Source organism: Saimiri boliviensis, chromosome 4 (genome assembly GCF_048565385.1).
Source record: "Saimiri boliviensis isolate mSaiBol1 chromosome 4, mSaiBol1.pri, whole genome shotgun sequence".
In the NCBI taxonomy this organism is placed as follows: Eukaryota; Metazoa; Chordata; class Mammalia; order Primates; family Cebidae; genus Saimiri; species Saimiri boliviensis.
The window spans coordinates 35550695-35566879 of record NC_133452.1 but is presented as its reverse complement, the minus strand read 5'-3'; the positions used below and the strand labels follow the sequence as shown (position 1 = coordinate 35566879).

At 40.9% G+C, this 16185-nt stretch overlaps 1 protein-coding gene and 1 non-coding gene across 2 annotated transcripts in view; both read right to left on the bottom strand.

Annotated features, from left to right (window-relative positions):
- Positions 1-16185, bottom strand: part of SGK1 (serum/glucocorticoid regulated kinase 1) — a 156129-nt gene that overhangs the window by 41600 nt on the left and 98344 nt on the right. Inside the window, exon 3 of the mRNA XM_003932457.4 lies at positions 796-871. Coding sequence (XP_003932506.1) covers positions 796-871 — 76 coding nt within the window. The remainder of the gene's footprint in view (positions 1-795; positions 872-16185) is intronic.
- LOC120363509 (small nucleolar RNA U13) lies at positions 175-278 on the bottom strand. The gene has a single exon (XR_005579052.1). It is a non-coding gene; the product is annotated as a small nucleolar RNA U13 (small nucleolar RNA).

Sequence of the window (16185 nt, the reverse complement as noted above, 5' to 3'; positions counted from 1 at the left end):
TTCATATCCCTTCCTTGCTCTAGAAGACAAACTTGGACTCATGTATTTGCCCACTTTATTTTACTCCTCTATCTTCTACTCCAGCAAACAGACTCATTCATTCTTCCCAACACTTAAGTATGCCTCACAATGCACAAAGCTGTACCTGATTTTACATACAGATATATATTTTAATGATAGGCAGGTAATGTGCTGACATTATAACAAGGTTTGAAGGAGGCATGTCTCACACAGAAATGTGAAAACCCAATCGTCATACTTACAAAGGACAAAGGACTCTAATAGATATGTTTTAGATACTAAAAAGAAGATATAATGAAAGGACTTTTAGGATAATGTTGATTGCAAGACCGGGCGTAGTGGCTCACGCCTGTAATCCCAGCACTTTGGGAGGCTGAGGCGGGCGGATTGCCTGAGGTCAGGAGTTTAAGATCAGCCTGGCAAAAACATGGTGAAACTCTGTCTCTACTAAAATACAAAAATTAGCCAGGCATGGTAGCGCATGCCTGTAGTCCCAGCTACTCTGGAAGGCTGAAGCAGGAAAATTGTTTGAACCCGGGAGGCGGAGGTTGCGGTGAGCCGAGATAGCGCCACTGCACTCCAGCCTGGGAAACAGAGCAAGACTCTATTTCAAAACAACAAAAAAAATTAATTGCAAAGTGTATTCAAGTGTTGGGTTAGGTAAGAATAAACAAACAAATAAAATTTTCCCCTAAACCTTGCCTTTGTGTAGAGCTTTGCTATAGAATGCATCCTGCACACAACAGAAAACAAATTGTATTTTTCCAATAATACCTGAATCATCATTAGTCCAGAAGGTTCTTGGATCAGGCTTGGTCAGGATGTTGGCAGGATCACATGGCTCTCTCACCTTTAAAACATAAAGAGAAAAGAAGTAATATAAAAATGGCTTCATCATTTCAGCTATTTTAGGCTTATAGTTCTAAAGAAAGGATTCCAAGGCTGAAGCAGTACATATGGCATGTCTGTGCTCTGATTAGGATGGTTTTCCCAGGACTGGGCTGGCTATAGCATTGAAAGTCCCATATCCTGGGAAGCCTGTTAGTTCCAGGCAAACCGGAACTGTTGGCCACCTTACACATGATGCAGTTTCACTGAGCTGATGGCTGGAGCTCACCCAGCACTATGTGCAGTGCACAAACTTCGCAGTTGTGTCAAGAGGCCCCGGATTATTAGCAAACTTATCAGTGTAAAGACACTCCTACATAAAAAGTGTTTGAATCTCCATGTAACAGAAATGATACTTTTAGTATATATTGCTTAGGAAAATACATATGAATTAAAAGCTACTTTTAATTCTGTAGCACTTTAAATGCATTCTTTTTTTTTTTTTTTTTTTTTTTTTTAGGCAGAGTCTTTGTTGCCCAGGCTGGAGTGCAGTGGCCCGATCTTGGCTCACTGCAACCTCTGCCTGCCGGGTTCAAGCGATTTTCCTGCCTTAGCCTCCTGAGCAGCAGGGATTGCAGGTGTGCACCACCACACCTGACTAATTTTTATATTTCTAGCAGAGACAGCATTTCACCATGTTGGCCAGGCTGGTCTTGAACTCCTGACCTCAGGAGATCTGTCCCCCTTTAGCCTCCCAAAGTGTTGGGATTACAGGCGTAGGCCACCTCGCCCAGCCTGCATTCTTATTTTATAATCATAACAGAATCTTTATATTTTCAAACAGCAGCACATGTACAGATGGAACATGTATTATTTAGTCAACTTAGAGGCTCTTAGTGCAGAGACCATTTTTTTAAATGATAATATTTATTGAGCATTTTTTCTGTCAGGTATTTTTTCATTTTTAAAGAAATTACTTTTTTTTTTTTTTTTTTTTGGCACTACCTATCAGCCTATAAAAAAATTTCAATAGGCTTTTCGGGTACAGGTGGTGTCTGGTTACATAGATAAGTTCTTTATTGGTAATTTCTGAGATTTTAGTGCACCCAACACCCAAGCTTGGTAGATCTATTTTTAGTTCTTTAAGGAATCCCCACACTGTTTTCCATAGTGGTAGTCGACCCAATGTGTGTAGTCTTTTATCCCTTTTCCCCCTCGCTTTTCCCCTTGAGTCCCCAGAGTCCACTGTATCATCTTTATGCCTTTGCGTCCTCATGGCTTAGCTCTCAATTATGAGTGAGAACATATGGTGTTTGGTTTTCCAGTCCTGAGTTACTTCACTTAGAATAATAATGGTCTCCAATTCCAGCCAGGTTGCTGCAAATGCCATTATTTTGTTCATTTTTATGGCTGAGTGGTATTCCACAGAATATATATTTCTCTCCATTGCACTCCAGTAAAATGAAGCTAGTACATACGGCATGTCTGTGCTCTAATTAGGATGGTTTTCCCAGGACTGTGCCAGCTGTAGCATTGAAAGTCCCATATCCTGGGAAGCTTTTTAGTCCTGGGCAAACCGGGACAGTTGGCCACCTTACACATGATGCAGTTTCACTGGGTTTTATATATATATATATATCTCACGTTTTCTTTATTCACTGATTGATGATTGACGGGCATTTGGGCTGGTTCCATATTTTTGCAGTTTCAAATTGAGCTGCTATAAACATGCATATGCATGTGTCTTTTTCGTATAATGACTTCTTTTCCTCTGGGTAGACACACCGTAGTGGAATTGCTGGGTCAGATGGTAGAACTACTTTTAGTTATTTAAGGAATCTCCATACTGTTTTCCATAGTAGTTGTACTGAGATACAATTAATTGATTTCATATAATAGTTTCCACAGAGCAGCAGTGATCCATGTTTTTTTTTTAACAACTTTATACTACTGTGATATTAGATTTCAAATATATTCTAATAAAATAAAATATAGATCTTAATGTTAAAACTGCTTTTCCAGCCAGACATGGTGGCTCATGCCTGTAATCTCAGCATTTTGGGAGGCTGAGGCAGGTGGATCACCTGAGGTCAGGAGTTCAAGACCAGCCTGGCCAACATGGTGAAATGTTGTCTTAGGGAAACAAACAAACAAACAAACAAACAAACAAAAAAAACTGCTTTTCCATTTATTTATTTATTTATTTATTTATTTTGAGACAGAGTTTCACTCTCGTTACCCAGGCTGGAGTGTAATGGTGCGATCTCGGCTCACCACAACCTCCACCTGCTGGGTTCAGGCAATTCTCCTGCCTCAGCCTCCTGAATAGCTGGGATTACAGGCATGTGCCACCATGCCCAGCTAATTTTTTGTATTTTTAGTAGTGATGGGGTTTCACCATATTGAGCAGGATGGTCTCGATCTTGTGACCTTGTGATCCACCTGCCTCGGCCTCCCAAAGTGCTGGGATTACAGGCATGAGCCATCACGCCTGGCCACTTTTCCATTTATACATATTTTGTAATGTGATCATTTGATTACTGTGAATATTCTATAGTTTTATTAACTACTTAGTGGATAAATTCCTTGCATTACAACAATAATCAAAATACTTACGAATGACAGACACTAAGTCATTGTTTAGTATCACTGACATTTTCTCTTTATAACAAGGCTTTTGTTTTTCATTTTTGAAAAGAAAACTCTGTTGCCCAGGTTGGAGTGCAATGGTGTGATCTTGGCTCACTGCAACCTCCGCCTCCAAGGTTCAAGTGATTTTCCTGCCTCAGCTTCCTGAGTGGCTGGAATTACAGACGTGCTCTACCACATCTGGCAAATTTTTATATTTTTAGTAGAGATAGGGTTTTCCTATGTTGGTCAGGCTGGTCTTGAACCAGTGAACCTGAGGTCTCAAACCTCAGGTGGTCCACCCACCTCTGCCTCTCAAAGTGCTGGGATTGCAGGTGTGGGCTAGCGTACCAGGGCTGCAAAGCTCTATTGATGAAGGAAGCAGTGTATGAATTTACACTCTGGCACAAGCTTCTTCTCTTGTGGACCAGTATCAAGGAATGAGTAGAAATCAGAGAAATTGGGATCACAAAGAGATATTTTAACTACCACGTTCAGTGCAACATTATTCACAACACCCAAGATGAGGAAGCAACATAAATGTCTACTGACAGATAAATTGATAAAGAAATGTGGTATACACATACAATGGAATAATATTTGGCCTTAAAAAAGGAAGAAATACACCATATGTGACAACATATATAAATCTGGAAGATGTTATGCTAAGCGAAATTAGCCAGTCACAGAAGAAAAATATTGCATGATTCCACTTACATGAGATATATAAAATATACAAAACATAGAAACAGAGAGTAGAATGGTGGTTTCCAGGGGCTGCAGAAAGAGGCAAATGGGAAAATGCTTGAGTTGCTATTCAGTGGGTATGAAACTTCAGTTAGGCAAGAAGATTAATTTCTAGAGATCTGCTGTACAACATTGTGCCTATAGAATATTACTATACCGTGCACTTAAAAAACTGTTAAAAGGGCCAAGTACGGTGGTTCACGTTCATGTCTGTAATCCCAGCAATTTGGGAGGCTGAGGGAGGCAAATCGCCTGAAGTCAGGAGTTAGAGACCAGTTTGGCCAACATGGTGAAACCCTGTCTCTACTAAGAATACAAAAATTAGCTGGGCACGGTGGCACGTGCCTGTAATCCCAGCTATTCAGGAGGCTGAGACAGGAGAATCGCTCGAACCCGGGAGGCGGAGGTTGCAGTAAGTAGAGATTACACCATTGCACTCCAGCCTGGGTGACAGAGGGAGACTCTGTCTCAAAATACGTAAATAAATAAATAAAGTTAAATAGATAGATCTCACAAAAACTAGAATAGACTGCCATCCTATCTTTGTCAGAATATCAGAAAGCAACAGAAGACATTTGATACATAACTATGTAAGTGGTCTACATTTTACAAGTGGAATTTTTTGGTAGTTGTAATACACTTTTCATTTATAGGAAACATGATTGTAGATGTAAAACTGAAGAAAAAAGTTATTAAAATTTAAATTTCTTGAACTTGACAGCGTGGTAGAATATGGCAAAAAATATATAAATAAATAAATAAAATAAAATTTAAATCTTAAGAAAAATGGAGAGCCAGGCGCGGTGGCTCACGCCTGTAATCCTAGCACTTTGGGAGGCTGAGGTGGGTGGATCACGTGAGGTCAGGAGTTCAAGACCAGCCTGGCCATCACAGTGAAATCCCCTTAAAAAAAGAAAAAAGGAAAGGCCCTTTGCCTCTTTGCCTCGTTTAAATCCTGAAAGCAAGATGCATCAATAGCAGCTCTAAGGGAGTCATTCATGAAAATTTGGCCAGGGTTCTAACTCTTGTTGCTTCTGCTTCAACTAGCCTGGTCTGATCCAGAATCTGTGCAAGAAATTTTTCCATTAGTATTCAAAGTTAGAGGTAGGCTTCATTATGTTGGGCTAAGTGATCTTCCTTGAAAAGATTACCAAAGTCATCCACCCAATGAAAGAAACTGTGCTAGATCTTTGAGCATGAAAGAAATTAAAAAGAAAAGAAAGTATACCCAAAGGATTATAAATCATTCTACTGTTAAGAGACATGCACACCTATGTTTATTGCAGCACTGTCCACAGTAGCAAAGACTTGGAACCAACCCAAATGCCTATCAATGATAAAGAAAATGTGGCACATATATGCCATGGAATACTATGCAGCCATAAAAGAAGATGAGTTCATGTCCTTTGCAGGGACATGGATGAAGCTGGAAGCCATCATTCTCAGCAAACTAACACAGGAATAAAAAACCAAACACCACATGTTCTCACTCATAAGAGGGAGTTGAACAATAAGAATGCATGGACACAGGGAGGGGAATATCACACAGCAGGGCCTGTTGAGGAGTGGGGGCTCAGGGAGGAATAGAATTAGGAGAAATACCTAATGTAGATGATGGGTTAATGGGTGCAGCAAACTATCATGGCACGTGTATACCTATGTAACAAACCTGTATGTCCTGCGTGTGTATCCGAGAATTTAAAGATAATGAAAATAATAAGAAAAGAAAGAAGAAGAAAAATGATGTGTGGAGCAGCAACATTTCATGGATGACATTTTGAGCAGCACTGTAAAATGTCCCTCCTATCTGACTAAGCAGCTCAGTAAGAATTCCTTCCCAGATACTTCACCGAAGTACTACTTCAATTGTTAGAAAGCTCTTCACAGGTTGAATTGAAATCTGGGTCCTTGAAACTTTGGTTCCTGGTCCTAACTCACTCTTAAATTACAAAGAACAGGTCTACTCTCTCTTCTATAAAACAGTATCTCAAATATTTGAAAGTAGCTATTATGTCTCACCTTAGCTTTTCATTTCTGAGTTAACCAGCTCTCTTCCCTGTCACTGCTCCCAATGAGATGTTTTGAAGTCTTTTTATTGAGGTCACTCTGCCCCAGAATATATCCTTTTCGGCAAGTGAGCTGGTCCTCTAGGGGCTCCCAAGCCAGGTCCAGATAATGGTCACCAAACTAAGGATCTAGTTTTGAGGGACAGCTTTCCGGGAGCACAGCCAGCATTATTTCCACATGTAAGTAATTAAAATGTTCCCAAGCACCTATAAATCTAACATACCATGAGAGTAAAGAATGCTTTATGACTTAGCCACTTTTTAATACATTTTAACACCAAAAAGTTTTAATTGATTTTCTACAGTAACTACATGCCTATTTGGGAAAATTGTCATATGTGAGCTTTTTTTTCTGCATTAAGCTCCAATTGCCTTGTTTCCTTGAGGCTTTTCTTTTTCTTTCTTTTCTTTTCTTTTTTTTTTTTTTTGAGACAGAATCTCGCTCTGTTGCCCAGACTGGAGTGCAGTGCTGTGATCTCGGCTCACTGCAACCTCTGCCTCCCCGATGCAAGTGATTCTCCTGCCTGAGGCTCCTGAGTAGCAGGACGTCCAGCTAATTTTTGTATTTTTAGTAGAGACAGGGTTTCACCATGTTGGTCAGGCTGGTCTCAAACTCCTGACCTCATGTTCCACCCTCCTTGGCCTCCTAAAGTGCTGGGATTATAGGCGTAAGCCACTGCGCCAGGCTCCCTGAGGCTTTTGTATAAAGCAAATGTCATTCTTACAGGTCTCATTTACTTGTGAATGATTCTTTATCACTATTTATTCAAAAAATCTTCCCCATGTTGAAGCTGCTCCTGATAGAATCGGGGTCTTCAAGAATGCTTGTTCTCTGTGTCATTATCATTCAAGCATCACACCATTCTTCTTGGTTCTCAAGAACCAAAGCATCCATAGCAAATTACCCGGAGAGCCCATATAGTAAATTTTAAGCACAGGTTTATAGAAATCCTTGAATATATATACTCCACCTGTTTAAAGGGAATGCTCTATAACTAACTCATAAAGCTTTAGGTACTTCGCAGAAGTGAGAAAATTTATTATCAGATAAAGTTCTGGCCGGGTACAGTGGCCTATAATCCCAGCACTTTGGGAGGCCGAGGTTGGCATATCACCTGAGGTCAGGAATTTGAGACTAGCCTAGCCAACATGGTGAAACCCTGCCTCTCCTAAAAATACAAAATTAGTTGGGTGTGGTGGTGCACACCTCTAATCCCAGCTACTCGGTAGTCTGAGGCAGGAGAAGCACTTGAACTCAGGAGGCAGAGGTTACAATGAGCTGAGATCATGCCATTGGACTTCAGCCTGGGCGACAAGAGCAAAACTCTTGCCTCAATAAGTAAGTAAGTAAATAAATAAATAAATGAAGTCTCCATGAGACACCTGTGGCTTAGCAGGAAGTTGGAAGCTAAAGAAGTGACCAGCATCTGGAGTTTGACTCCTGGCTGAATCCCATATGGGTTCTTCGGTTCTTTCTGTCGTTCTTTCCCTGGGATGAAAATTCAAGGAGAATTTCTCCAATAAGACATATGCCATGGAAGTATGATTGAGGAGGGGCAAAAACGTGATGATATAATAAGAAGAGCAAAATGACAATATGCAATTTTAAAATATTTTATTGTAGAAGACTTTAAGCATACCCAATGGTAAACAGTATAATAAACCTCTATGTTCCTATTTTCTAGCTTTATCAATGATCAATGATTTGCTAATTTTATTTTTACCTATCTTGCCTTATTTTTGGCTGGAATATTTTAAGTCAAATCTCAGACATCATAACAATTAATCTATAATTTCTTTAATTTTTTTTTTTTTTTTTTTTTTTTTGTGTAGAGATGGGGGTCTCACTTGGTTGCCCAGGCTGGTTTCCAACTCCCAGCTTCAAGCAATCCTCCCACCTCGGCCTCCTAAAGTGCTAAGATTACAGGCATGAGCCACCACGTAAGGCTTATAATTTCTTCAGAATGTGATTCTGACAACTTTTTTTTGTTGTCTAACCATGGTGCCATTATCACAACTAACTCCAGCTGGAGTGCAGTGGCCGGCTGACTACAACCTCTGCCTCCCAGGTTCAAGCATTTCTCGTGCCTCAGCGTTCTGAGCAGCTATGATTATAGGCGCCTGCCACCATGCCTGGCTAATTTTTGTATTTCTAGTAGAGACGGGGTTTCACCATGTTGCCTAGGCCGATCTCAAATGCCTGATCTCAAAAGATCTATTCACCTCAGCCTCCCAAAGTGCTGGGATTACAGGTGTGAGTCACTGAGCCTATGAAATGCTTTCAGTTACTGGAAAGTTGAATAGTGGTGGAATTGTTAGGGGAAAAAAGCAGTTATGGTCATTTTTCTCCATTCTAGTTCACCCTTATTTAAAGAATATTATTCCACACCATGTGCGGTGGCTCATGCTTTTAATTCCAGAGCTTTGGGAGGCCCAGGCAGGCAGATCACTTGGGGTTGGAAGTTCAAGACCGGCCTGACCAACATGGAGAAATCTGTCTCTACCAAAAATGCAAAATTAGCCAGGCATGGTGGCATATGCCTGTAATTCCAGCTACTCGGGAGGCTGAGGCAGGAGAATTGTTTACACTGGGGAAATAAAGGTTGTGGTGAGCCGAGATCATGCCATTGCACTCCAACCTGGGCAACAAGAGCAAAATTCCATCTCAAAAAAAAAAAAAAAAAAATAGCCGGGAATGGTGGCATGCACTTGTAATCCCAGCTACTCAGGAGACTGAGGCAGGAGAATCACTTGAACCTGGGAGGCGAAGGTCGCAGTGAGCAGAGATCACACCACTGCACTCCAGCCTGGGTGACAGAGCAAGACTCCGTCTCAAAAAAAAAAAAAAAAAAATATATATATATATATATATGCATATATATACATATATATGTATATATATGTATATATATACATATATATAAAATGTCAACAAAATAAATATATTCACATATTCATAATTTTTTAAACTTTTTTCCTTTTTTATTTTAAAAAAATCAGCTTTCTCAGGTTGAAATTTTAAAATCACCTCTGATGATGATGGAGAAGCACTAAAATATAAAATAGGTGTTTCTCTCTGATTCATCTTTGGTTTATAATATTTGCATGACTTTCCATGAATCACTTTAGCAGTTTGTGCTAAAGTCATTAGTTCTTCCTAAGATACAACAGAAATTCTCAAAATGTTTGCTTCCTGTTAGCCAGGGAAGTTGATTTTCTCATATTCTAAGTCGCATGATCAAAAGTAGAAAAAATACTTTATCTCTAGGGAAGTGAAAGCTTGCTTCTCAGACTACGTTAGTGAGGCTTTAGGAAATGGCCCCTGGCTGGCTGGTATCATGTGATGTAATACCCTCTTGCAAATGCTAATTTTGAATTCTGTTCTTTGTATCTAGAAGAAAAAAATAGTCTTCCACTGACTCTCTTAGATGGGCTTATCACATTCAACAGTATTTACTGCACATTTGTTTTGCTGGTGTCTCACACCTGTAATACCACCACTGGAGGCCAAGGTAGGGGGGGATCGCAAGGTCAGGAGTTGAGACCAGCCTGTCCAATATACTGTATTTTTATTGTCTACTAAAAATACAAAAATTAGCCAGGTGTGGTGGCGCATGCCTGTAATCCTAGCTACTTGGGAGACTGAGGCAGGAGAATTGCTTGAACCTGTGAGGCGGAGGTTGCAGTGAGCGGAGATCATGCCATTGCACTCCAGCCTGGGCAACAGAGCAAGACTCCATCTTAAAATAAATAAATAAATAAACAGATAGGCTTTACTGCGCATTTATTTTAAGAAGCTATTACCTTAGTTGTTAACTCATTGATGCCTAGACATTACATGTGGATTGAGGAACAGAACACAGACGTCAACAAAACAGATCGGGAACCTGATATGACATACCTCTAAATGTGAAGTATGCAACAGAGCTAATGTTTTGTCAGAGTTTAAATAAAGGAGGAAGAAATAATGTGGGCACAGTTGTTGAGCTAAGGCTTCAGGGAGGAAGTAGAACCTGAATACGCTTTTAAAAACACTGGCAACATTTGGATTGGTGAGGAGGCGGTAGAAGGGTGTCCTCTCCGGGTGGGACAAACAAAGGTGCGGGAACAAAACTCGACAAGGCATATTTGGGCAACACTTGGCTGAACAATTCCACTGGAGGTAGAAGACTCATGGGAGAAATGATTGGAAGCCACATGGTGGAAGGCTTTAAATATCAGTGTGTCCTTCATGCCGTGGAAACTCAGAAGGCTTGGCAGTTTGCAGGAAAGAATGGAGTTGGAGAATACAGGAGCTGAGGGCATCAGGGGGCTGCTGTAACATCAAAGGGGAATTAACAGAGCATAAACTCAGATGGGGACTATGAAAGTGAACAGGCAGGGATGGGTATGGAGAGCGGCTAGAAAAATGCTTTGCAAGACTCGATGAATGACTGAAAACTAGGGAAGATGGAATCCAAACTATTTCATAGCTTTGTAATGCAGTAACCAGGAGGATGGTCATAGAGGGTCAGAGCTGTCCACAAGCTCTAGGAGCTCCAGTAACTTATGTTAGGGACCAGTTAAGGGCTGGAGTCCATGTCTTGAGGAAGCACAGCGTTCTGTGCTCAACCTAGCATGGCAGGCCTGCAGAATGCATGTGGGCCCTTGTTCCTGTGCTTGGCTGAGGGCGTCCGGAGAGCACTTACTCCATCTCTGACTCACTGGACCATACTGCCTTTGAATCCTGGGTGGTGGGTTTCACCCGCACAGTTGAGTGGGTTTCTCATGCTTCTGTCCCTGGGCTACAGTCCCCTACTTCACACCACACACGCAGGGTGCAATGTGGCCACATTATCTCACTACACCAAACATGCCCATAGTTTACAGATTTGGTATCATAACCGCCACCCTCATAAAGATGATGGTTTGGACAAGGATAGTGGGAGTCTGGTCAAGAGATTAACGCAGGGTCAGAGATCAGGAGTCTTATCATCTTCATCTCTGCAAGCTAATGATTTATCCTTCTTCGATTGCTTAACATTAATCACATTTATATAACATGAGCCCTAGGAACAATTCTTGACCCCTCAAGAGATTGTGATGCCAAGCAAAAGACAAATGTTCCGCCTTCTGTGGTTTTATTTCCTTTGCATTCTTTTTGGTTTCGATGCTTTTCAGTTTGGCCTTTGAAATTGCAAATTGCTTAAGGCAATTTGCCACCCAACCCACTTCACTTACTTATGTTTCCTGCCTGGCACAGCAAGCCCTTGAATTTAAACTCTGGTCTACACAAGGTCAAGATATTCAGGTCAAACATCTTTTAAATCAAATGTTTTCTATATTCTACACCACTTCTAGAGTTCAGAGAATCAGAGATTTGGGGACCCGAGAAGGGTCTTTTATTACCGCCCCCCTTGCTTTATGGTTGAGGCAACCGAGGACCAGAGGGTGACCTAATTTATGTTAGGGACTAACTAAGAGCTGGAGTCCATGTCTTGACTTACATTTTAAGATGTCAGCTGAGAACTGATACTAGTTTCTAAAAACTTAAATTTATGCTCAATCTTGAAATTTATTGAGTTATCCATTTAATAAATATTTGTGGATAACTTATTATATAACAGGCACAGTCCTAGGAGCCATGGGCATAGGTGTGAACAGATAGACAGATCCTGGCTGGCGCAGTGGCTCATGCCTGTAATCCCGGCAATTTGAGAGGCCAAGGTGGGTGGATCATCTGAGGTCAGGAGTTGGAGATCAGCCTGGCCAACATGGCAAAACCTTGTCTCTAATAAAAATACAAATATTATCTGGGCATGGTGGTGGGTGCCTGTAATCCCAGCTACTCCGGAGGCTGAGATAGGAGAATTGCTTGAATCTGGGAGGGGGAGGTTGCAGTGAACCGAGATTGTGCCACAGCTCTCCAGCTCAGGCAACAGAGCCAGACTGAGACTCTGCCTAAAAAAAAAAAAAAAAAAAAAAAAAAAAAAAAAAATGCTAGGTGAGGTGGCTAATGCCTGTAATCCCAGCACTTTAAGAGGCCAAGGTGGGCAGATCACAAGATCAGGAGTTCAAGTACAGCCTGGCCAATATAGTGAGACCCCATCTCTACCAAAAATACAAAAATTAACCAGATGTGGTGGTGGGTGCCTGTTAGTCCCAGCTACTCAGGAGGCTGAGGCAGTAGAATTGCTTGAACTTGGGAAGGTGGAGGTTGCGGTGAGCTGAGATCTGCCATTGCACTCCAACCTGGCCGACAGAGTGAGACTCCGTCTGAAAAAAGAAAAAGTTTGCTCTATCAATTGAATAATCCATTTGCAAATAATTATAGCAAAAGTAAAAAGACTCCTTTCCTGGCATTGTACTCAGGGAGCCCTCACTCTGGAATGCTTTTTGCCCAGCCATCCATAAGGTTCTCATCTCTTTTAGGTATCTGATCAAATGGCACCTTCTTAGTGAAACCTTGCTTGACATTTTAATGAAAACTTTGTTCCCATTTCTTGCTTTATTTTTCTCCATGACACTTACTTCCTAATAAGTAATTTTCTTACTTGTTTTGTTTATGATCTCTTATAAATTTCATGAGCCCTAAACAGGTGCTTGACACATATAAAATAATTTTTTTTTCTTCAGACAGTCTCACTCTGTCAACCAGGCTGGAATGCAGAGGGACCATCTCCTATCACTGCAGCCTCTGACTCCTGGGCTCAAGTGATTCTCATGCTTCAGCCTCTTAAGTAGCTGGGATTACAGGTGTGGGCCAGCACACCTGGCTAATTTTTTTTTTTTTTTTTTTTTTTTTTTTTTTTTTTTTTTTTTTTTTTTTTTGCGGGGGGGAACCTGGCTAATTTTTATATTTTTTGTAGAGACTGAGTTTCACCATGTTGGCCAGGCTGGTCTTGAACTCCTGGTCTCAAGTGATCCGCCCAGCTTGGCTTCCCAAAGTGCTAGGATTACAGGCATGAACCACTGCACCTGGTTGGCATTCAAGAAATTTTTGTTGTTTATCCCTAAACAACAGAAAATGTGAATCATAAGTCACACTCTACTTGAACTACTAGAATTAAAGGAGATAATTATTCTGCCAAAACGTTGTCTTTTAACACATATGTCTTCATTTCTTCTAGTGTTTTAATCCTCCTGAATTCCTGATGTTGGGGCAATAATATGACAGGTGGGGTTACCTCAGAGAAGTAGGTGTCTCTTTAAATGCCTAGAGGTGAAAGAAGCTATCACCTGTAATCCCAGCACTTTGGGAGGCCGAGGCGGGTGGATCACAAGGTCAAGAGATCGAGACCATTCTGGTCAACATAGTGAAACCCCGTCTCTACTAAAAATACAAAAAATTAGCTGGGCATGGTGGCGCGTGCCTGTAATCCCAGCTACTCAGGAGGCTGAGGCAGGAGAATTGCCTGAACCCAGGAGGCGGAGGTTGCGGTGAGCCGAGATCGCGCCATTGCACTCCATCCTGGGTAACAAGAGTGAAACTCTGTCTCAAAAAAAAAAAAAAAAAAAAAAGAAGCTATCACCAACCTGGAAGCAAGGTTGCAACGTGGCCTCCTGTGTAGCTTCTGATATTGCAATTCAATGCCATTTTTTTCTTTGCGTAAAGATGTAGAAAACTGTTTAGGCTGCGGTCTACTACCAAATGTACTCATTAGAAAAAAATTATCTTTTTTTGAGACAGTTTCACTCCTGTTGCCCAGGCTGGAGTGCAATGGCATGATCTCAGCTCACTGCAACCTCTGCTTCACAGGTTAAAGCCATTCTCCTGCCTCAGCCTCCCAAGTAGCTGAGATTACAGGCACCCACCACCACACCCAGCTAGTTTTCGTATTTTCAGTAGAGATGGGTTTTGTCATGTTGGCCAGGGTGATCTCAAACTCCTGACCTGAGGTGATCCACCTGCCTTAATCTCCCAATGTTCTGGGATTACAGGCCTGAGTCACCACGTCTGGCTTTAGACAAAATGTCTAATGAATGGCTGTTTTCACCTTTCAGATTATTGTCTATGACTATAGCATAGTATGGGGCTGGGAAAAAAAAAAAGTCTTCAAAACTCTTTTCAAAGATTCAAGTTCAATTCAATAAGTTATTTGGATTTGTTCTAAAACTATGACTAGATTTTCTTGCCCTCATGAAAACCATATTTCCTTCCAGTAGTCTCAATCATAGCTACCCATTACAATGAGGAACTTAAAAACTGTAGTAACAACACTAGATCCCATCCAAAGGGAGTAGGGAGACTGAGTAATCGATGCATTTTCAAGCTCCCCAGAAATCTCTAATTTCCTTAAACCAACTTCTGCCAAATGGAAGTAATACAATTTGAGCAGTGTTTATCCACTGGGTACAGGTGAGATCCCAAATATAGCTATTTTAGGGTCATTATGCTGTATAAGGATAATATAAGAAATGATTCTTGGGCCAGGCATGGTGGCTCATGCCTGTAATCCCAGCACTTTGGGAGGCTGAGGCGGGTGGATTACAAGGTCAGGAGTTCAAGACCAGCCTGGCCAAGATGGTGAAACCTTGTCTCTACTAAAATTTCAGAAAATTAGCTGGGCATGGTGGCACGAGCCTGTAATCTCAGTTACTCGGGAGGCTGAGGTGGAGAATCGCTTAAAAAACCTGAGAGGTGGAGGTTGCAGTGAATAAAAAACCCGGGAGGTGGAGGTTACCATGAGTCGAGATCATGCCGCGGCACTCCAGTCTGGACGACAGAGCAAGACTGTCTCAAAATAAATAAATAAATAAATGATTCTTAGGCCTAGGTTAAACAATGAACAAACATCCAAACATCCACTCCTAGGCTGTATGGGGAAAGGAGAAATGTTTTAAATATCTCTCATTGCAAATGATGCTATATTCCTTAGTGTTTTTCTTCTTGGACTTAACTCCAAAAAGATACTTGACATAAGAGGAAAAATAAAAACCTGGATTTGGATTTTATGCGAAGTTCTAGGAGAAATGTTCCTACTCTTTCCTATATAGGAGTTAAGTCAAATTCAAGGCCAAGGCCAAGGCCAAGCCCGGGTGTGGTAGCTCACGTCTGTAATCCCAGCACTTTGGGAGGCTGAGGCATGTGGATCACCTGAGGTAGGGAGTTCGAGAGCAGCCTGACCAACATGGTGAAACCCTGTGTCTAAAAAAAAAAAAATTCAAGGCCAATGTGATTATAATTTGCTCTATGCTATAATTTGTAATATTTAACTTTGTTTTAGCAAAAAAGTCTGATACTCAATCTTCCATTAACACTTTAGCCATAGAGTCTAGACTGTCACATGCAATTGTTAATAAATGCATGGTTTCCTTTCTTTATGACGAATGGAACTAGACATCTCCATTAAAACATTCGCAGTTTTTCTCATGCAGTCGGCTAACTGTATAGTATTTAATGGTCTACAGGTCTAAAATATTGCTTATATGCCTTGGCTTGCATAAAACGTGCTTCTGCTAAACCAGTTAATAATCTGGCCGTCCCAAGAGTCCAGAATGTTGAGTTAATTTTTTACAGAGGTTCCCAGATGTGCTGGAAGACTCACTCTTAGCAGGTCTTGCCAATATTTTTTTAAGATTATATTTGGCTTCTCTTGTATTTGATATGAAACACATGTTAAAAACAATACCTGACAAATGTGAAATGTATTTTTCTTCGTAAGCAAAAACACCATGAATACAGCTTTTACAAAGTTTTGAAAGGCAGAGATATAAGGTTTTCATTGCAAAACTGGGTTAGCATTTAGGCAAGTTAATCATACATTTCGACAATGATTCTTTATCCAACATTTCTTTGGTATTCAGTGGGCAGATCATTAGCGTTATAAAGAAATAGGTGGGAGAGTGTCCAGGGAATGAAAAACATCTACGTAACACGTGGAGAAGTGGATAGATTTACTAAGTACTCAACTTT